This window comes from Ascaphus truei, chromosome 5 (assembly GCF_040206685.1).
Source record: "Ascaphus truei isolate aAscTru1 chromosome 5, aAscTru1.hap1, whole genome shotgun sequence".
Classification (NCBI taxonomy): Eukaryota; Metazoa; Chordata; class Amphibia; order Anura; family Ascaphidae; genus Ascaphus; species Ascaphus truei.
In genome coordinates, this window is record NC_134487.1 from 293,102,318 (window position 1) to 293,124,768 (window position 22,451).

At 45.9% G+C, this 22,451-nt stretch overlaps 1 protein-coding gene across 7 annotated transcripts in view; it reads left to right on the forward strand.

The window, feature by feature from the left end:
- The window catches only part of FGD4 (FYVE, RhoGEF and PH domain containing 4), a 154,850-nt gene that overhangs the window by 115,143 nt on the left and 17,256 nt on the right, over nt 1-22,451 (forward strand). For all 7 annotated transcript variants that reach the window (XM_075602707.1, XM_075602708.1, XM_075602710.1 and 4 more), the window contains exons 2-8: nt 711-869; nt 9,130-9,301; nt 10,750-11,275; nt 13,392-13,478; nt 18,242-18,387; nt 19,949-20,105; nt 21,998-22,136. In XM_075602707.1, coding sequence (XP_075458822.1) covers nt 711-869; nt 9,130-9,301; nt 10,750-11,275; nt 13,392-13,478; nt 18,242-18,387; nt 19,949-20,105; nt 21,998-22,136 — 1,386 coding nt within the window. The remainder of the gene's footprint in view (nt 1-710; nt 870-9,129; nt 9,302-10,749; nt 11,276-13,391; nt 13,479-18,241; nt 18,388-19,948; nt 20,106-21,997; nt 22,137-22,451) is intronic.

A 22,451-nucleotide genomic window follows, 5' to 3' on the forward strand; every position in this document is an offset into this window, starting at 1 on the left:
CCTGTATCTCTATTTTTGGCAATGGATTGGAAATTATTCCAATCTTCCACTAATTACACAATGTGCAATTACACAGGTTAATCTAATCTAGCAGTCCTTTTGATTAGTGTCACAGAGACACACACACAGCAGGTATTTAAATGTACATGAGACAGTGATACAGGTATATTTAAAGGGCAATTTCACATAGCGGGTTTAAAAAATTGAACCACTTACCAGTGTAATCGGCATCTTTAGAAAGCTTCTATCGCCCTAAAGTAACAATTGTATTTATTTTCATCCTGTTAAAAATGAATGTTTCTCTAAGTGTACTAAATTGAAGCCTATTACTGTAGCTACTTCTGTTTACCTGTTTTACAATACACCCTCCCGCCCCAAATTTTTTGCTTACCATAAAAAATAAGTAGTGAATAAAAAAATGAATACATACTTGTACCTTTAATAATTTAAAGCTAGCGGGTTCTTGCCTCTTTAAGGTAATCAGACAAATAGAAATGTTTGTAAATCCTTTTTGAGAGTTTGTTGTGTACACATTGGGTCTCCCCCTAATTAGATGGGGTTTGTACCACCCTTAATTCTAGTTCTCTCCCCTTCTCGCCCGTTTGCGGCATGTAATTGTGCAGCGCTTTGGAAATGGATCGAGTGATAGACGTACAAGACATTGTCATTGCCGGGCTAACCGGAGTCTTCTTGTGTGTTTGCTTTCCCAGGCAGCAGCGTCCCCTGTCCACGCCTCCTCCCGATCTGGAAACCCATCTCCACAAGCACAGACAGACTGGTGCAGCAAGGGGCGAGGAACGCACAGCATGAGGACGCGCAGGGGATAAACGCTGACTCGCCATCGCGCAAGGGAAGTCCGAAGCCGGCCGGTAAAAAAGCTTTTACACGTGCATGTAATGCTGTCTGCAATGTGCAAATATATCGAATTATTTCCCATCTCTTTTTTCAACACGCTGCAAAAATCCTGCAATGCGATTTGTCATCAAGCCTTTCCTATGTCTACATGCCAAAAAGAGGGCATCTTTCGTTACAAGTTTGGGCCAAAACGGGGTGACACCGCTGTAGCTGCCTGGCCAAGGCAATCCCCAAAGGGTTTTCAACTTGGTCTCACGCGTTGGATGTCCCCCTGCTTCTCGTTTTCACATTTACGGGAAATAAACTCTTCGCCGCAGTTTAGGACAGGGGTGGGCAAGGGCCACCAAGAGGCCAGCTTTTATGGATGAGCCAACTGTGCTGAAGCAGGGATATCCTGAAAAACTGACCTGTTGGTGGCCCTTGGGGATTGGAGTTGTCCGCCTCTCGTTTAGGAGAACTTGCTTCCAACTAGTAGTGAATCACCTGTGAGGAGGGGGTCCCAGCCCTTGGGGAGGGGGTCCCAGCCCTTGGGGAGAGGGTCCCCAGCCTTTGGGAGGGGGTCCCCAGCCCTTGGGAGGGGGTCCCCAGCCCTTGGGAGGGGGTCCCAGCGCTTTCTCCTACCTATGCACACTACACTTGGTTGTCTAAATGTTTCACATGTTTCTTCCTCGTGTTAAAGAACAAAACACTTTCTGAAAGGAAAGCTCGAGTTTTCTATTCAGGGGGCGAATTAAACCTATGAAACCTGGCAGCTTGATATTTTATTTACAAGAAGCGGGTGTGTGGCATGAGGGGCGATGGCTTGGAGGACACTCCCCAAACTCCTTAGCCTTTGTATGTATATATTTATGTCGCGCCCACAGCTGTACTTGGCCCTTTACAAGAGATACAAAACAGTACAGGGAACTATAGTACAATAAGTGCAACAAATAAGACCAGACAATCGGAAAGGAAATCCCTGCCCCGGAGAGCTTACAATCTAAGTGGTGTGATGGGAGAGAGAGACAGCAGGTGAGGGAATAAGTGCAGTAGATGGCAGTCGTTGGTAGGAGTGACTGGGTGTGGGAGCCTTGCGTGCAGAGCAGTGATCTGTAACGCTCTACCAAGCAATCTTTGGCTCTGAATGCGATGAGATCATTTGTGGTGTAAAAATTGTAACGTTTTGCAAATATTTGTTTTCTTCCTACAAGAGGTACTGGCAGCAGGGTTTAAACAAGGTCGGTTTCCTTTACAAATTTGACTCTTTTGCTGGTGGAAGGGACTTTAATTGATGTATCACTTTACAGAGATTCGATTTCTTCTTTTAACACCCGATAAACATTGTAAATGTCTCAAGCTCCAAACCCATTAAAAAAATATATACAGGCATACCCCGGTTTAAGGACACTCACTTTAAGTACACTCGCGAGTAAGTACATCTCGCTCAATAGGCAAACGGCAGCTCGCGCATGCGCCTGTCAGCACGCCCTGAACAGCAATACCGGCTCCCTACCTGTACCGAAGCTGTGCGCAAGCGGGGAGACTATAGAGCCTGTTACACATGCGTTATTTACATCAGTTATGCACGTATATGATGATTGCAGTACAGTACATGCATCGATAAGTGGGGAATAGGTAGTGCTTCACTTTAAGTACATTTTCACTTTACATACATGCTCCGGTCCCATTGCGTACGTTAATGTGGGGTATGCCTGTACTTGACATCTCGTGCCCTGCGTTATCAATACTACCCAACAAAATGAAGGTGACTTGGCAATGGCATCGGGCATCTCGTCTCATCCATTTACCCGCTGCTGCCGCTAAATTAAGTGCATTTTGGTTATCTTTAGGGGTTTTAGGGTAAGGCGTTAAGGTTGTGGTTTTAGGGTATATTCTGATTAGAGGGTTTTAGGGTAAGGGTCTGATTTAGGGGGTTTAGGGTAAGGGGTCTGATTAGGGGTTTTAGGGTAAGGGTCTGATTTAGGGGTTTTAGGGTAAGGGGTCTGATTAGGGGTTTTAGGGTAAGGGTCTGATTTATGGGTTTTAGGGTAAGGGGTCTGATTAGGAGTTTTAGGGTAAGGGGTCTGATTAGGGGTTTTAGGGTAAGGGGTCTGATTAGGGGTTTTAGGGTAAGGGGTCTGATTAAAGGTTTTAGGGTAAGGGGTCTGATTAAAAGTTTTAGGGTAAGGGGTCTGATTTAGGGGGTTTAGGGTAAGGGGTCTGATTTAGGGGTTTTAGGGTAAGGGGTCTGATTAGGGGTTTTAGGGTAAGGGGTCTGATTAGGGGTTTTAGGGTAAGGGGTCTGATTAGGGGTTTTAGGGTAAGGCGTCTGATTTAGGGGTTTTAGGGTAAGGGGTCTGATTAAAGGTTTTAGGGTAAGGGGTCTGATTTAGGGATTTTAGGGTAAAGCGTCTGATTTAGGGGTTTTGGGGTAAGGGGTCTGATTAGGTGTTAGAGCAAGGGTGCACAAGCTTCTTGAGCTGCGCCCCCCTGCCCGGGAGCCGCAGTATTTGCTCCCCCCCCCCTCTCACAATGACTCGGCGTCAAATGACATCACGGGTCATGTGACGTCACGTGACTCCGCCGCGTCATTTGACGCCCGTTGCCATGACGACTTGTCGCCGAAGACCCGCAGAGAGCAGATAAGTGAGTTACAGAGGCCTCACGCCTCCCCCGGCATGTAATTTAAATGCTGTGGGGAAGAGCCCGGGGCCTCTGTAACCGCCCGCGCGCCCCCCCCCCTACAAATTCTACCGCCCCCCCAGTTTGCGCACCGGTGGATTAGGGTAATGTCAGATAGGGGGTTTTAGGGTAAGGGTCTGATTAGGGGTTTTAGGGTAAGGGTCTGATTTGGGGTTTTAGGGTGAGGGGTCTGATTAGGGGTTTTAGGGTAAGGGGTCTGATTAGGGGTTTTAGGGTAAGGGGTCTGATTAGGGGTTTTAGGGTAAGGGGTCTGATTAGTGGGTTTAGGGTAAGGGTCTGATTTGGGGTTTTAGGGTGAGGGTCTGATTTGGGGTTTTAGGGTGAGGGGTCTGATTAGGGGTTTTAGGGTAAGGGGTCTGATTTGGGGATTTTAGGGTAAGGGGTCTGATTAGGGGGTTTTAGGGTAAGGGGTCTGATTAGGGGGTTTTAGGGTAAGGGGTCTGATTAGGGGTTTTAGGGTAAGGGGTCTGATTAGGGGTTTTAGGGTAAGGGGTCTGATTAGTGGGTTTAAGGGTAAGGGGTCTGATTAGGGGTTTTAAGGGTAAGGGGTCTGATTAGGGGGTTTTAGGGTAAGGGGTCTGATTTGGGGATTTTAGGGTAAGGGGTCTGATTAGGGGGTTTTAGGGTAAGGGGCCTGATTAGGGGTTTTAGGGTAAGGGGTCTGATTAGGGGTTTTAGGGTAAGTGTTTTTCAGTACATGTAAAAACTGCCTTGATGTTAGGATTTTCACCAAATTAAAACTTGCAAAACATTTTCCAAAATAATAACTTGAAAAATAATAATGATCAAAGATGTAAAACTCGCCCTGGGTCTCCTCAGCATTGGAATAGCTGCAGCGTTCTCTTGCTTGTTTTGCATGTGTTATATCAATACAGTTTAGTGATAATAAAATATCCTTTTTTTTTTTTTAACTTGGTGACATAATTCATGTTTAGAAGAAGACTTATTCTAAAAAAAAATGTCACCTTTGTGACTTGCTGTCATTATTATTATTCATACAGTTTATTTCTGAAGCGGCAGCATATTCCGTAGCGTGGTACAGTAGGGGTTGTAGAGTGAAATTAATTGCATAAGCAGAAAGGCAAACAAGCGCAAACAGATTAGAAAAGGCAACGAGGGCCCTGATCCTGAGAGTTTGTGATCCAGAGGGTTACCGGCCCGCGTGATCCTCCGAGGCTCTTCTCGCGCCGGAAGTCGAGCCCAACCTCCATGAGGCTGCAGCTCCCCTCTGCAGCAGGACCGGAGGGGAGCTGGGGCCTGGTGGCAGATACGGAAGTTGGGCCCGACTTCTGGGCAGGTCCGACCTGCCGGGGCGGTCAGACTGGCGTGAGAGGCTGATCCCCCGGAGGATCCTGTGCCACTGTAACCGCCAAGGTAAAATTGTGGGGTAGGAAGGATTGTAACGGTGGGAGTATTTGTGAGAGAGGGGGGTTGAGAGGAGGGGGTGGGGACGAGGGGACAATGAGTAGGGGGAAGGGGAGAGAAATAAAGGGGGTTAAGAGTGAAGTGGTGAGAGAGAGGGTTGGGGGGTTGACAGGGCCGCTGGGTTGGGGGGGGGGACCCAGGTATAAACTCTCTAGTCCTGGGCCGTAAGAAAGCTGTCGGCGGCCCTGCCCGCTCCACACAGACTGCCATTGTCCCCGCCGCTGCACTACTACTGTCCCCTACGGCAGTGACGGGGAGGACGGTAACCCCTCCCCCCCCCCCCCCAGAATTTCTTTGCCCATTTATTGGCCCTCTTGAGAAAATGGTTGCCCCCCTAAATCAGAGGATTGCTTTGTAACCCTGTTCTAATCACTCCAACATCAGAATGGCTTGTTTCCTCAGTCAGTGTTCTCACGCAGTGTGTACAGATGTAGCAAGACTGACTATTCTCTATCCCAAGTGGAAATCCCGGCCATTTACAATCTGTATGTGCAATCTGCGGCTACTGAGTATCATAAGTGAAGATATTCAGTGCGCCACCTGCTGGCCTCATGTACTGAACTGCACTAATATAAATACAGGCGTACCCCGGTTTAAGGACACTCACTTTAAGGACACTCACTTTAAGGACACTCGCGAGTAAGGACATATTTTCAATAGCCCCATACCCCCGAGTCCGTACGCTCGCATCGTGAGTACGGACACTTATTCTGCCCTACAGACCGCCGTAGCAGTCACGCGCTGATTCCCCTCGCCCCATAGGCAAACGGCATCTCGCGCATGCGCCTGTCAGCACGTCCTGAACAGCAGTACCGGCTCCCTGCCTGTACCGAAGCATCGATAAGTGGGGAAGGTAGTGCTTCACGCTAGGTACATTCTCACTTTACATACATGCTCTGGACCCGGTGCGTACGTTAATGTGGGGTATGCCTGTAACACACACAATTATTCCGGCTGACCGTAGCCGCCGTACAAATACCCGTGTTCACGCAGATGTCATCTCGCGATCGTGGTGGCAGCAAGTCTCCTACATGGGTATATTCCTGGATTTAGATATTATACTTTGCACAGGTGGTTCTGTCGCACCGGGGAAGGGATTGATATGACTTTATTAGGTGCAGATGCAGCCACACGTACGTTCTTCGGTGACACTTGCGGTTGCGGCGCTGCAGGGGGGGTCCCGTTCAGAAGCCTGGAAACCCCTCCCCATAGCTCCATCGCAGCAGACACGGTCCCCGGCACTTTTCCTTGTTTGTTGGCGACCGCCGAAAACCGGACGCCTTGCTGCATCTGTAGGACTCGGGATTAAATGTCCAACGTTTCATCTTTCAGAGACTGTCGTGTGACCTTGTGGCCGATGCCGTTTCATGGCCGTCTTTCTGCCGCGGGCTTGGCACAGACGAGAATCAGATGCTCAATGCCCAACATCTGCCTCACCTCTGCAAATCAATCCGTCAGGAGCTAGTAGAGCGTAGGAAGGGCGGTCCTGACCTGCGGCTGGAGACCGTATAATTCATTTATGGCCCAGTTCAATATCAGATTCTCGCTACATCCAACGTCAGTCCCTCGAGAGAGAAGCAAAGAACAAACCCTGCAATAAAATTAGCTGCAGGATGCAATCCATATCCTGTTACCGTGCCCGGGACACGAGCACGTCTTACCGTTCATTTCCTGCTGGCAGGTTTTAGTTACATATTTAAACAGATAATTAGGTTGGTCATTATTTAATTTTCTCTAGAATCATACAGAAAATAAAAATATCACATGTGAGCATATTTTGTGTCTCAGACAGGCCTGCCTTTCCCCATGATCTCCTAGCATACAATGCTTCCACTGCAGCCAAGGATTCTGGGTAATGACATGCAAATGAGCACAACGTGTCACCTTTACTTTAAATCCATTTTAACATGGGGCCCTATAAGCTTATCTGCCGCATTACACAGCTTTTCAGCACAGCCTGGGTTACAGAAGCGCAGAGCCAGTAGCCTACTGACAGGCAGCTATTCCAACCTTTTTGCGTCTCATCCGTGTGAGGCTGGTTATAATGGCTTTGCCATGTGAAGCTGGGCTAGGTTTCGATCCCACATTAAATAAGTTATGGTGTGTAAAAAAAAAGTGACAAAAAAACCCCAATCGTACAGCAAGTCAAAATACCACTTGTTAGCACATTCACATCTCAGACAGGTGTGCAACCCTGCTTTTCCCCTTATCTGTTCGCATATGGTGCTTCCACTGCAGCCAGGGATTCTGGGAAATGATATGCAAATTAGCACTCAGTGTCACTCTTTACTTCTTGTCCATTTAACACGGACCCCTATAAAATTATAACCCAGAGAGGGGTTTAGAACGGCGCTCCCACAAAAAGTGCCCGTGTGAGTGAAAATATTTATCTATATGTGATAGTGATTCACAATATTAAGTGACATAAAGGATAAGTGATTTGATCACAAAACACCATTATTTAATTAAAAGTAATGCTCAGACCTCCGGTGGGAACTCGTTTCCAAAAAGTTCCCCTAGAGCAGGGGTGCGCAAACAGAGGGGGGGGGAGTGCTAATTTTTTGGGGGGGGCGCGGCGGTTACACAGGTGCCGCACTCTTCCCCAAAGCATTTAAATTAAATGCCAGGGAGAGCGTGCGAGGCCTCGGTAACTCACTAACCTGCTCTCCAACGGCTTCGGGTTACGCGCCGCCATGGCAATGCGGCGTCGGATGATGCAACGGGATCATCTGACGTCACATGATGACCCCACGGCGTCATTTGCTGGATATCAGGGTGGGGGGGGGGGAGGGCGCAAGGACTCGGGCTGAGCAGGCAGTGGGGCGAATGGCCAAAATTTTGTGCACCCCGTCCCTAGGGCACATTCTCTCCAAAGGTTCAGAGGGAGCAAAACACAGATCACCCAAAAAGACCAGAAGAAATGCAATAGTGTAACAACGTATGGAGGAAATGAATGATCGCTAGGGAGTCTCGGCTCTTATCAATTAAAGATTATAGATTATAAAAAGCACGTCTCCCAAACTGTGGCAAAGTATCCTTCCTCGGATGGATAGGTGCTGTATGCGGATTACCTGGAGGTGTAGGGATAGAGGAGAACATAGTACAGAGCTTGATGTAGAAAACAGATAAAATGTACTCACATTTGGTCCATCATAAAAATGCACGTAACGATAATAAAAAGGAGCATTGGGGCACCCCGAGGGGATCGTTGTCTCTATCGCGGTCATCGCTTCCGCTCTTCCCGGTCGATGGCTTGCGTCTTGTGTTCCACGTATCGCGTCACTGCCGGTTGCGTCCAACAACATTTGGCAACCCCTTGCAATGGATGGCGCCATGTGAAAGTTGATGATCTTATTGGTGACCTGGCGGCCGCATTTGTGGGTATTTTTTTTACACCGGCACAAAAAAACCCAGACAAATATCTCCGGGAGCAGAAAGTCAGGGGATGGGCACCCCGGTTATAGGAGCCATAGCCCCTCCGGTAAACGGCTTTCACGTCATCGTGGGATCACTTGAAACGGAGGTTGAGCCATCCTCTTCCCCGCGTGTTGGGTGGTGTTCTGCGTTCCGTAGTAGCACAAAACCCGATTTTCCCCGTAAAAACGAGTGCAACAATGGCATGAAGTATCCACGAAGTCCTGGGGCCAGTGGAGTGCTAGACCTCATGACGCAGTGGCTGCGCTACCGGGGCATCCACATGATCAAGTAGGGAAGTTGCTGGTCGCCATTTTTTATTTGCCAAATGCCAACTAGCTAGAACTGAAATCCCTGGAGCGACGCGGAATACCAATGCGAGCGCGCTGGTCAATGGGGAGGAGATCAGCAGGACCGCATGTGCAAGCGTCGTATGCAAATGTGAGAAGTGTTCAATGGTTCTTTTTTTCGGAAAGAGTAGTGGTTGCATGGAGCAGCTTTCCAGAAACAGTGGAAGGGGCAAAATATAGTCTATGAATGAAAACATGCTTGTGACAGACCCCGGGATCCCGGGAGGGATAGGGCGTCATTAGTAATGGTAGAATCTGGTTTCATTGCAATAGGGGAAATGGGCAGACTGGGTGGGCCCCCTGGCCCTTGTTGGTTATTCATTTCTATGCTTCTGCGTGGCATTGGAGCAGCTGTGGCATTGCTCTGGGTAACATTTGCCTATTGTGTTTCTGTTTGTGACAGTGCCTCCGAAACCTGCAGATTTGCCACCGTCTCAGTCTCCCTTTACGCACCGGTCCCCTTACCGGAGGACGCTTCCCCGGGTGAAATCGAGGATGGAAGATGCGACGCCCACCTCTGCAACGGAAAAACCAAGCAAGATATCGCACCTCATTAGTCGCTTTGAGGGCACCAGGTGTGTACTATAAGGAGATAGGAGGCTTTGAAATCTCTGGCCCATAGTCGGCACAGTGGCCCCTAGTGGGCAGTCTTTCCCATGTCCAGCAAGAGTTCAGCTTTCTTTATATTGTGGTCGCTTTGTAGTATTGCCAACCAATAGGAAATCGACCTGTTGCACCTTTAATAATTACTGTCTAGGAGGAAGCTGTCCTTCGTCATGTGAGACATAGTGATGACAAAGCAATGTGGGCTGTGGACATGGGGGATGGATGCTTTCCTTGGCATCCTTTCATTGTTGTTCGGGTCTCAGCACCTGGACAGGGCCCATTTCCTCTGCAGAGCTCTATTCCCATCCATATGTGATGAATGAACGAGCTTACACCGCACATGGACCCAGGTCCTCAATAGCAAACAAGTGAGCACTGTATCGGTCTGTCTGCAGGGTATTGTCCATTCCAAGCCCTGAACGCTAGATTTAGTAAAAACATTCAAGTAAGTGTGTAATTGTGTACCTACATACCTACATGCAATCAATGCACATCACTGATTTAGATTTTTGGCTATTTTGCAAATACTTTGAATTTAGAAAAAAACACAGTTACATGTAGTGATTATTCTCTGCTATATGACATATTTAATAAGAATGGGTTTTATAAACAACAAAAGCTTGTATCACAGAAGGTAAGCTCTTCAGACATGAAGGCCCATACCTACTACATGTGGTCAGCGCTGGAAGGCACCTTATGGGCCTGTTCACTTTAACGGGTGGTACGATGAATTGTGGCACCGGAAGCGTTTATCTGGGCCAAAATCTGTTATTTTGCATGGACGTTTGATAACCTTGAATCATTAGAATTTCATATTGTTAAATATTGAGTGTACTAGGAGTGTATACTATATAATGATCGTTAAAATTAAACCTCCTTCTCTGTTATCATTCAAACTTTTTTTTACCCCTCTGGTACCTACATGTATATAATATATTTCATCATTTGGAGGCGATGTCCATTTGACAAAGGAAACGTAGCAGAAAAGCAGAAACGTTTGCATTGTAGAAGTAATTTTTGCTTATGCTCTACACCAGGGGCAGTCAACTAGAGTCCTCAAGGGCCACCAACAGGACAGGTACTAAGGATATCCCTGCTTCAGCACAGGAGGCTCAGTCATTCTGAGGCAGGGATATCCTTAATACCTGACGGTGGCCCTTGAGGACTGGAGTTGGCCATCCCTGCTCTAAACCATTGTTCTTGCTTGGAAATAAATGTATGAAGTCATCCTTGATATTTGAGGCAGTGCTTTGAGGTTGTCACTGGGTTTTTAAATATTCAGAGAGCTCTACTAAGATTTGATGGTATTGATCAGTAGCATCTGACTTTAAAAAAAAAAATAATATTAATAATAAACAAAAATTAATTCTATGACGTACCCGACTAAATAATTCTATTCTTTTCCCTGCACGGTAAGTCCCAACGATGTCAAGAAAGAACCTTCAGGTGGTTTTAACAACGGGTCTCAGGAAAGACAAAGAACAAAAGTGTATTCTCCGTTAAAACTGTTTACGGAGCATCCTCTTCTTCAGAAGCTTGGTATGAGTACAGACCTTCCTCAGGATGAACAGAAACTCACAGCCAATGGAATAGCAACACCCAATCCGGTGGAGTCTGAGGAAAACAACACACTACCTTCTCCTGGGACGCAGACTATCCTACCTTCTCCTGGGACACAGACTATCCTACCTTCCCCTGGGACGCAGACTATCCCACCTCCTCCTCCACCTCCTCCTTCATTAAAACCTTCTACTGCAGAGAACTTGGTAAATGGAGAAGGACCTAAAACTCCCAGAGACTTCCCTTTGAAATCCAATTGTAGAGGACAATCCAATGATGGCTACGAGCCAACAGAAAGCCCCGTTACATTACATCCCCTAGACCAAGAATGGGAGGACACTCACAGCATCGATGCCACTCTAAATCAGGCTGGTGAAATGAAGGTAAGATATCTCTTTGATATAGTTTGTGTATATATGGATAGACAGAAAGGGTATGTATTCCTTCTGTCCCTCACTGCACATCTCTGATTTCTCACTGTATCCCTATTCGTCTCCTGCACTTCGCTCGTAGCTGCCTCCTTCCCACTGGAGATGTGCGAAGTGGTGACGTTCCAGCGCACACACTTTTCACAACTTTTTTTTTTTTTGCTACAAATGTATCAATTTGGACAACGATTCAAATTTGCATGAAAACCAGAACAAGGTCACATGACTAATGTGACCTGACAAATTTTATTTTTTAAGTCAACCTTGACGGTCTCCCCCCTGCCCCCCCCAAAATAATTAAAATTATGCTGTTTGCAAACTTTTGAGTAAAGTTTACACACCTCTACTTTCCACCACTTTCACTTCTACTCTTCTGCGCTCTCTAAGGCCAAACATTACCTTTCCTCGCTCATCAACACTCACAAATCCAATTACTGACGTCTTTTCTATGTATTTGACTCCCTCCTATGACCTTTTCCTTCCACTTCCCATCCTTCCTTCATTTCTCCTCCAGCCTTTGCTGAGTACTTTAAAGGCAAGGTGGATGCTATCCACAAGGAGATTCCTTCTGTGCTTTCCTCCTCCTCTCTGCTTCTACCTAAATCTCCTCCTCCCGCTCCTGACTCCTTTTCACCTGTTGCAGAGTTGGACGTTTCTAAGCTGATCTTCTCTTCCCACTCCATCACATGCCCTCTCGATCCTATCCCCTCACCCCTTATCAGAACTCTTGCTCCTTTCTTAGTCCCCACACTCACCCACATCTTCAATTCCTCCCTGTCCTCTGGCACTTCCCCACTTCCTTTTAAGCATGTGGCGGTTACACCTATTCTCAAAAGCACCAGGCCCCTACGTGGCTTTCTAACTACCGCCCTGTATCCCTGCTGTCGTTTGCCTCCAAATTGCTAGAACATCTCTTGTTCTCCCATATGATCAACTTTCTTAATTCCCATGCCCTCCTGGACCCTTTACAATCTGGCTTTTGTACAGATCACTCAACATACTGTGCTCACTAAAGTAGCCAATGATCTACATGAAACAAAATCCCACGGTCACTTTTCCCTACTAATTCTACTTGATCTCTCTGCTGCATTTGACACTGTCGATGACTCTCTTCTCCATCATATTCTAAACTCTCTTGGTATCCGCAACAACGCTCTATCCTGGTTCTCATCATACCTCTCCCATCGCACATTTTGGGTCCCTGTTGCCAACATGTCTTTGACTCGTGTTGGTGTTCTGGGACTTCTCCTTTTCTCTCTATAGACACCATCACTTGGTGGCCTCGTCAATTCTTTGGCCTTGGGTATCATCACTATGCAGATGATACACAGATATATCTACCCACCCCGACCCTCACTCCTGCAATCCAGTTCCAAGCCTCGGATTGCCTCCTGGTTATATCCTCATGGATGGCGCTCCGCCGTCTTGAACTCAATATGTATAAAACGGAGCTCCTCATATTTCATGGGTTTGCTTTGGGAACCCCCCCCCCCTCCTGATTGCAAGCTTATTGGGCCAGTGATGTTTTTAACTCTCTGCGTGCTTATTATATAGTATGTTTGATGCACTTCTCGTGTTATATGCTAATATCTATTTTGTAAAGTGCTGCATACATTATATAAAAATATGCATACTGTACATATCGGATGCAGTCGTCATTAATAAGGGTATAGAAAAAGAAACATGCATTTTTTTCACGGACTATGCAGCAGTTCAGCCGGTGCGGGGAGCAGATTACGTTTGATCATGGCTGCACGAGAACGTATTTGCCATTAGTGCGTATAAAGACGCCGATGTAGCGTCAGCGCTCGGCACACAGCATGTAAATGTCCCGCAGTGAGCTAGTAAAGGAGAATAGAATAAACACGTTTGCACATATAGAATTCCTGTGGTCCCCACATCCCCATTAGCAGAGCTTAGCACAGTGAAGTGACCTTTTAACTGGGCAGCTGATCTCAGATGTCTCTCTGTCACACAGCTTCATGAAAGCACAGGATGTCATGAATGTGTATCTGACAAGATCAAAGCGACTTGCCTTTTAATTAATGCCTGATTTATTCTTTTTTTGTAGGAGACAAATGAACAGAGACTTCACAACATTGCCAATGAACTGCTACAGACAGAGAGGGCTTACGTCCGCAGGCTCAGCCTTTTGCAGGTAGCACCTGGCGTGCGCTCTCCACTTCCGCCCTTTTCCCATTTTGGTTTCTGGAGGTGCCTAATTAATGACATCTGCAAAACCATACTGTGATCCCGCTTCCATGGGCTGCAAGGGCTCTTCCGGCTGTGGAAGGTGGTCTTTTGAAATAGCACCACTTGGTAGATATGGGTCGTGACGCATTGCAATATCGTATTCTTATTGTAACGCCTGCAAGAGAGGAAGGTGCAGGAGCGATGGATGAAACTTGGCTGGTTACAGAAACTAAAGCAAATAATAGCACATGATTTATAAAGAAACCTTTCTCATAAAAGGAGCAATCCAAATAAAGATTTATTTTCATTTTGTACGCCGGTTTAAAGCAGGGGGGTCTCCTGAGCTGAACCCCATTCATTTCAGCCACGGGGACCCCCTGTTTCCGGAGATACTTGCCTCCGTAGAGTGTGCCGGTAGCCGCTCCGGCTGAGCTAGCCGGGTTTTAAAGTTTAAAGCTCCCGCGTCACGCGAGCCAATAGGAAGCCGAGCCTGATGACATCACAGCTTCCTATTGGCCCGCGAGGTGCGGAAGCTTTGAAACGCCGCCATAATCTGAACCCTGGTAGCTGAACGGAGCAGCTACCTGCACCCCCTACGGAGGAAAGTGTCTCCGGAGCTGAAATTAATGGGTTTGGGAGACCCCCCCTGCTTCAATCCTGTGAGAAAAAAGAAAAATAAATGTAAAAAAAAAGGCACTTGGATTGTCACTTTTAAGGGGCGGTCCCTCCGTGGGCTCAAGTGCCATTTCTGTAAGGTAAATGTAGGGGATCAACACCGTTTTGATGCAAAATCAAGCAAGTGTGAGTATTTTTTAAATGTTTTATACAGCCAAATGCTTTGGAGTATTTATTCAATTGTTACCTAATCTCTTCTCAATGCAGAGATTGTTCATCCAGCGTTTCCCATCGATGTTGTTTGACTAATGACGACAGAATGATTTGTTTAAAGAAATGGAGAACAATAATGATCAGATTGTGTGGGGTGGGGGGGGGTTGTTGTGTTTTTTTTTTTATATACTGTATACACAAAGCGACATTTTTACTTTGGGGGAAATTGAATCTTTACGAGGAAGTTGATACATTGTGGAAATCCCCCTTTTTATTTTATAAAATCTGATGCAAAACTAGGGCTAATAATGGCAAATAACGGCACCAATATCGTTGCCAGAAAACTTGGCTGCATCATGTTCGCAAGAATCTTGATATATTCGGTTCACACATTTATTTATAAAATGTTTTACTAGGAAGTAATACATTGAGAGTTATCTCTCGTGTTCAAGTATGTCCTGGGCACAGAGTTATGATGACAAATAAATACATGGTTACATTAAGTGAACAGGGTATACATTATACTCTATACTATACTCGATATACTATTCATTATAGTTCACTTATGTAACTGTATTTGTAACCATGTATTTTGTCACTTTAACTCCTATGCCCAGGACATACTTGAAAACGAGAGGTAACTCTCAATGTATTACTTCCTGGTAAAACATTTTATAAATAAATAAAATTATATATAAGACATTGCATGCACAGTAAGAGATAATATATATTATGGGCGTATGTAACAGTTACAGACCAGATTAAAATGTGAGACAGCATTAGTTTTGAAAGAAGTTAGACTGGTGGTGGCTGTGAGAGTCTCCGGATAGACTGTTCCAGTTGTGGGGTGCACGGTAAGAGAAGGATCACATTGCATGAGGTGTGAGGCAGAGGAATACGTTTTGGGGGAGGGCGTGCGAGACCCGGTTGGATACTGTGGTTTTTGTTTTGTTTTTATTAATAACCCATTCATTTCCATTACGTAATAATAATACTTTCTCAATTACAATGCATAAATGATCAGTGCATGGCTTCCTTTGTGCTAAGAAATAACCCAGCAAGCTTGGGAACTTGGTGAACCTGCGGTGTAAACATGACACTGATTAATGGTGCAACTTGTCCTGGGGACATCGTGATCCCGTGGCATTTTAAGGAGTTATATTTGGGTGATTTTATTTATTTTTATTTTTTTAAAGCAGCGGATACCTTCAATTTTTTTATTATTTCAAAGTTCCGTTGTAAATGGAAAGTGACCCTTGGAAGTGGTTTAAAGTCCTTCAGCCGTTCCCCTTTTTGTTAGGTGTTCCTATGTACTCAGAAGGACCTGCCACCCAATCCACAGACAACGTGCCCGTCCCTTTTTTTGCTTGGCCCTCTGACAGGGAGTTGGTTGAGAATAATATATATTATTTTTTTTAATTTCCCCCAAAAAAAAGTTTTGAAAAAATTTGGAATGATAAGCAAATAAAAATATCACATGTCTGACAGGTTCACAACTCTGCCTTTCCCCATTATCTCTTGGCACACAATGCTTCCACGGCAATCAGGGATTCTGGGTAATGACATGCAAATGAGCACACAGTGTCACTTGTTGCTTCATATCCATTTTAACATGGAACCCCTATAAGCTTATGCCTGCCGCATTACATAGCTTTTCAGCACAGCCTGGGTTAAACAAGTGCAGAGCCAGTAAACCTACTCACAGACAGCAGTTTTAATGATAACAATTTAACAGGCTCATTTTAAAATATGTAAACGTGTTGGAACTTGTGTGAGCTTAGCGGGACTGTACCTTTCTAAACGCATATATCTAATAAAAGGTAACCCCTTCGCGGCTGGAGGCCTGCAACGCATTGCTTTGCAAAGCCTTGCAGGCTCCTTTTGGCTGAGAAAGGGTTAAAACATCAAATATTCATAATCAGACATTTAGTCGCTGCCGTTTTGCCGCAACAGTTGGCGCGGGCGTTTATCCACCAAGGGACCCTTCGCCGCCGCCAGCCGTTTTGCCAATAAAGTAAATTAAGTTAATTTAGGGGGGGTTAGCGGTTAGGGTAGGGTGTTAAGGAAAGGGTTTTTAGGGTAAGGGGTTGTGTTTTCGGGTAAGGGGTTTAGGGTTTTAGGGTATGAGGTTCATTTATTTATTTTATTCATTTGTAACGCACTTTCCCCCACCCTATGGGAAATATGGCGGCTACGGTGCGCGTGGTGCATTACCCGTGGCTCACAGGAAGCCTGAACCTCTGCCGTTGGGAGCCTGGGATGCAACTGATTCGTCTGGTGACAGCGCCTCCACCTGGAAGGGATACCAACTGAGTGGGATAAGCCCCTTACAGGAACAATACCAATGATACACTCACTCACGTATATAATAATAACCTTTACTGAACACTCTATAAACGGTACCCAGAACCCCACAGTATAATAGGCCTCAACCTGATACCACCAATGAGTGTGCCCAGAGTACATTGTGTGCCAGGCACCAATACCCTGATGTTCGTTTCCCCCAATGTCAGGCCCATCCAAAGTGTAGGAGATATCGCTATCCCGTGAAGTGTTGGTGCATTTAGTTGGGTACCTGCCTGGTCTGACATCTCAGCAGCGCCTCCAAATGTAACTGTGTTTCCCCCACCCAATCGCAGATAGAGGCCATTACAGGGTGTATGGTGCATATACCTGCTGGCAACAGGAGGGCTGAGTTGTCCGCCTATGGTAGTGGGGACACAGGAACAGGCTTCTGGGGTTCATACCCCACATATTTGTTTAGCAGTACAGCTCCTTCATCTGCCGTAGGCTCCAGGAGCTGAAGGTGATCTCCCACGATAGAACTTATTACCTCCCCCCCAGTAAGGACACTCACCAGGCAGGAGGTATATAACAGGAACGGTTTATTCACTCTGTATAGCACAGTTACACAGCAGTCTTTTGCCAGATGCAGTCTGTCAGATCAGCCAACACTGAAGATGGTCCCTGGACCGTCACTACAGGCCAAGGGCACCCGTAGCTGTCCTATCTCTTCCCCACATCCCCGGCAGAGATATGGTCCACACTCACTCTCCCCCGGAGGGAAGAGCACATGGGAAGGACCCAATCTCAGGCTCCCAGTTGTGTGACTTGCCTTCCTCAGAGGGGAAGGAACAACCAACTAACTTTAGGGAGGTCCTGCCCTTAAGTAAAGCCAGGTGGGCACCCCATTGTCCCAGCTACAACAGGATGTACCATCCCCCCGCTGTCGCTCAAGTGCAGTACCAAAGGGGAAGGGGAAACCCCCATACCAACTACTGGCAAGCTGATAGTACCAGGGTTTACTGCCAGCCCAAGGGCAGAATAGTAGCAAGGGGTGGCCCTGCTACATATTTATCAAATGTTTTACCAGGAAGTAATACATTGAGAGTTACCTCTCGTTTTCACGCATGTCCTGGGTTATGGTTTTTAGAGTAGGGAATTGGGGTAAGGGGTTTAGGTTTTTAAGGTAAGGGATTAGATTTTTAGGGTACGGGGTTAGGTGTTTATGGTAGAGGATTAAGGTAATGGTTAAGTTTTTAGGTTAGGTGGTGGCATTACTATTAGGGTTTAAGATTAGGGTTGTTTTAGGGTAAGACTAGGGTCTTACCTTAGCGGCGAAACGACAGGCGGAGAGATGTCCCTGCAGCGATGTGAGTGGCGGCTAAACGTCGGTAGTGACCAAATGTCCTAGAGTCCAAGATCGTCAAATATTTGTCAGACATCGTACACTTGTAAAGACGACACTGCTCCAAACATAAATCCTATTTAAAAAAACCTATTTGGCATATTGTGATACATTTGAGTAAATGTTTGGGGTGTAATTTGTGGCTTTGATTCTCCGTATGAATGTTGTATCGCGTCCTTACAGCTGTTCTTATTTCTCTCTCCGCCTTCCAGACGTTCAATGACGCGTTACTGAAAGAATCCAACAAAGGTTCGTTCCCCGTGGAGGTGTTACATAAAATCTTCTCCAACATTTCGTCCATAAACAGTTTTCACGGGGAATTCCTGCTGCCCGATTTAGAGAAGCGAATGAGTGAATGGTAGGTGAAGGGTTAGCAAGGGGAATGTAACGTGTAGCAAGGTGAACTACATACATGTCACGTGTCATTCATTATAGGCTACACGTTTAGAGCAGGGGGTGGCCAACGCCAGTCCTCAAGGGCTGCCAACAGGTCAGGTTTGACAGATATCCCTGCATCAGCACAGGTGGCTCCGTTAACAACAGACACTGATTGAATCATCTGTGCTGAAGCAGGGATATCCTTCAAACCTGACCTGTTGGTGGCCCTTGAGGACTGAAGTTGGCAACCACTGGTTTGGAACCTACATAAAGCTTTTAAATGTGTAGTTGTGAAGAAGGTCTCATTGGGAACCAAAACATTGGGCTCCTGTGTGTTATGGGTCAATAAACATACTCTATTTTTGCATATATTTTGTCTGGTGCTGATAATTAGACCATTCTGGAGTTATATATATATATGTCACAAGTACAGTACAGTGCGCAGTACGCCACACATAGGATTCTTACAGACACAGTCCCTGCCTACATGAGTTTACAATCTGTCTTTGGTGCCTGAGGCACAAGGAGATAAAGTGACTTGCCCAAGGTCACAAGGAGCTGATATCGGGAATTTAACCAGGTTCCCCTGCTCCAAACTCGGTGTCATTGTTTGCAGAGTCCATGTCTTTACTCACTGAGCCGCTCCTTCTTCCAGTACCTGGAAGATCATTGGGGGGGCTTCATCCAGCAGTGGGACGCCAAGTTCTGTAGATGATATAATGTAAATACCGTATTTCCTCGATTGTAAGACGCACCATTGATTTGGCCCTTACAATCGAGGAAAATTACTTTTTCACTTACCATGTTTCAGGAGAGGTCCCATGTCAGCGGAGGATGAAGCGGGCGGAGGCGACAGGAGAGGTCCCACGTCTGCAGATGGTTGAAGATGGACAGCGAGCGGGAGTGCGGCGGCAGGACAGGTCCAAAGTCTGTAGGTGAATGAAGATAAGAAGACAGCGGGTGGGCGTGCGGTGGCGGCAGGAGATCATAATAGCAGGAGAGCCGAGCAGGAGTAGAGCGGCATAGGGGAACGGCTTGGGAGGTGCACACTATAACCGGAAGTCAGACACCGGTCAACTTCGGTGCACCTCCCAAGCCGTTCCCCTATGCCGCTCTGCTCCTGCTATTATGATCTATTAGCCGCCTCCACCACCGCACGCCCGCTGTCTTCTTATCTTCATTCACCTGCAGACTTGGGACCTGTCCTGCCGCTGCCACCGCACTCCCGCCCGCTGTCCATCTGCAGACAGGGGACCTCTCCTGCCGCCGCTGCACACTTCGTCCTCCGCTGACATGGGCCCTCTCCTGAAACATGTTAAGTGAAAAGAGGGGGTTAGTACTGTAGACACTTTTTTTAATACATCGATTCTAAGACGCACCCCGATTTCAGACATGTGAAAGTCGAAAAAAAGGTGCGTCTTAGAATTGAGGAAATAGGGTATGTATATGATATACATTACTCTGAGCCTCCCCTGCATACCTTAGTTCTGGCATACAAAGTGGTTATTGGATTAGTGATGGTCTCATGTGTTATTTCACAGGTCGGTCAGCCCAAGGATTGGAGATATTTTGCAAAAGTTGGCCCCTTTCCTAAAGATGTATGGGGAGTATGTCAAGAATTTTGATAACGCCATGGAAACCGTGAAAATATGGATGGACCGGTCCACACAATTTAAAAATGTCATCGAAGAAATCCAGGTAAATAAAGAGTCCCGTGTTTGCAGTCCCAAAGAAAGTGACAGGGTGCCGCCACTGTGCCGTTCTGCTTTGGTGGAAGACCGGTGGTAGGGGTGTAGCATTAACCTCTTTAGTGCTGGAGCAGCCGGCAACTCGCAGCCGTGCATGACATTGCAAGCCGGTCCACCCATTGAAAATCCTGCTCTTCTATTCCTTCATCCTGTCGGAAACATTAAATGTACGCTGGATGAACGGCAATTTACCAATAAGCAGCCAACTCCAGTCCTCAAGGGCCATCAACAGGTGAGGTTTTCAGGATATGCCTGCTTCAGCACAGGTGGCTCAATCAGTGGCTCAGTCGACTGAGCCACCTGTGCTGAAGCAGGGATATACTGAAAACCTCACCTGTTGGTAGCCCTTGAGGACTGGAGTTGGCTACCCTTTGATTATAGTGATACAGTGACCCCTCCTGGCAAGAGTACATAATTACACATGCATAGATTTGGCTGTGAAGGTCTCCAAAAATGAATGGTGAGCAAGCAATGCTGATCTAAATGACAGGTGATTAAATGAAGGCACAGGGATATAGTGATTTGGCCAAAGTTCCAGCTGGCACTGCCTCTTTAAGCAAACAGAAAGGGGCTTTGCCGGTTACCTTTCTTTATGTGCATTGTACAGAGTCTAGCATATTAATGTTCATTTGCATTGTTTGTACTATCTGTGTGTAAGGAAATGGTACGTTTGCTATAATACTGGAAGCCTTGTTCTATAGATCAAACCAAAGTTGCTCATTTCATGATTCTGAAAGTTGATGTGCTTATTCTCTCCTGGATATTATCAATAACGTGAATATAGCATTAAATAATCATGTTTAATATTTGATGTTAAAGTGTGACTGATGAAAATACCTCGTGAAAATATTAGACTTGGATTCTAAGCTCTTTGCGGTAGGGGCTCCTTATGTTGTTATTTACCTGTTACACTTACCTGTTTTGTAATATATTTACCTCTTATTGCAATGTTGTGAAGCACTGGGTATATTGTTGGCGCTATATAAATACAGGCAGTCCTCGGTTATCCGACACCATGCGTTACTCAAAATGGCGTTGGATAGCGAAACGTTGTAAAGCGAAACACGTTTTCCCATAGGAACGCTGTTTAAATGAAAGGTTCCGTTCCTAAAGGCATTTTTAATGCTAAAATACACAAAATATTTTACGCAGGCAATAAGATATGCAGCACACACATAAATTATATAGTGTATATACTGTATTTTATATATATAATATAACATAATAAATAATATATTATATAGTATAATATAATATTATATAGTGCATATACTGTATTATATATAATATAATAATATAAAAATATTATATAGTATAATATATATATATTATATACACATAAACAACTTTCCAAGGCGTCGTAAAAATGAACATAGGTATGCATTGCATAGTGTTGGATAAGCCATTCGTTATAAAACGAGGACTGCCTGTACAATGACACATACAGGCATACCTCGGTTTAAGGACACTCACTTTAAGTACACTCGCGAGTAAGTACATATCGCTCAATAGGCAAACGGCAGCTCGCGCATGCGCCTGTCAGCACGTCCTGAACAGCAATACCGGCTCCCTACCTGTACTGAAGCTGTGCGCAAGCGGGGAGACTATAGAGCCTGTTACACATGCGTTATTTACATCAGTTATGCGCGTATATAACGATTGCAGTACAGTACATGCATCGATAAGTGGGAAAAGGTAGTGCTTCACTTTAAGTACATTTTCGCTTTACATACATGCTCCGGTCCCATTGCGTACATTAATGCGGGGTATGCCTGTACATAGTAAATGTGATCGTGCTCGGGAGACCCCCTTCTGAACCCCCCTCCCCCCTGTTCATTGCAGAAAGAAGAGAAGTGTGGGAGCCTGACCCTGCAGCATCACATGCTGGAGCCTGTGCAGCGGATTCCCCGATATGAGATGTTGCTCAGGGATTATCTCCGCAAACTACCTGAAGACTCGCTCGATCGCAGGGATGCAGAAAGTACGTCTGTTTCACCTGCTCAAGCAGCCGTTCCACCTGCATGTTTGTTGTATTATTGAGAAGCATACGGGGAAAACTGTGTTTAATGCAAGAATGCAATTGTAAAAAAAACCCAATGATAATATAATAGTTGTGGTCTGGTGGGGAATCCAAAGTCCCCATGAACTATAACTGTATACTGTGTAATTATATATGTTCTTCTTGGAGAAAAAACAACAATCTAAAGCAGACCCAATTAGCAGAACTATGCAATGTTCATATGCTGCTACAGTGCAGTGTTCCTCCTCACTACAGCACTTCTAAACCACATTAATA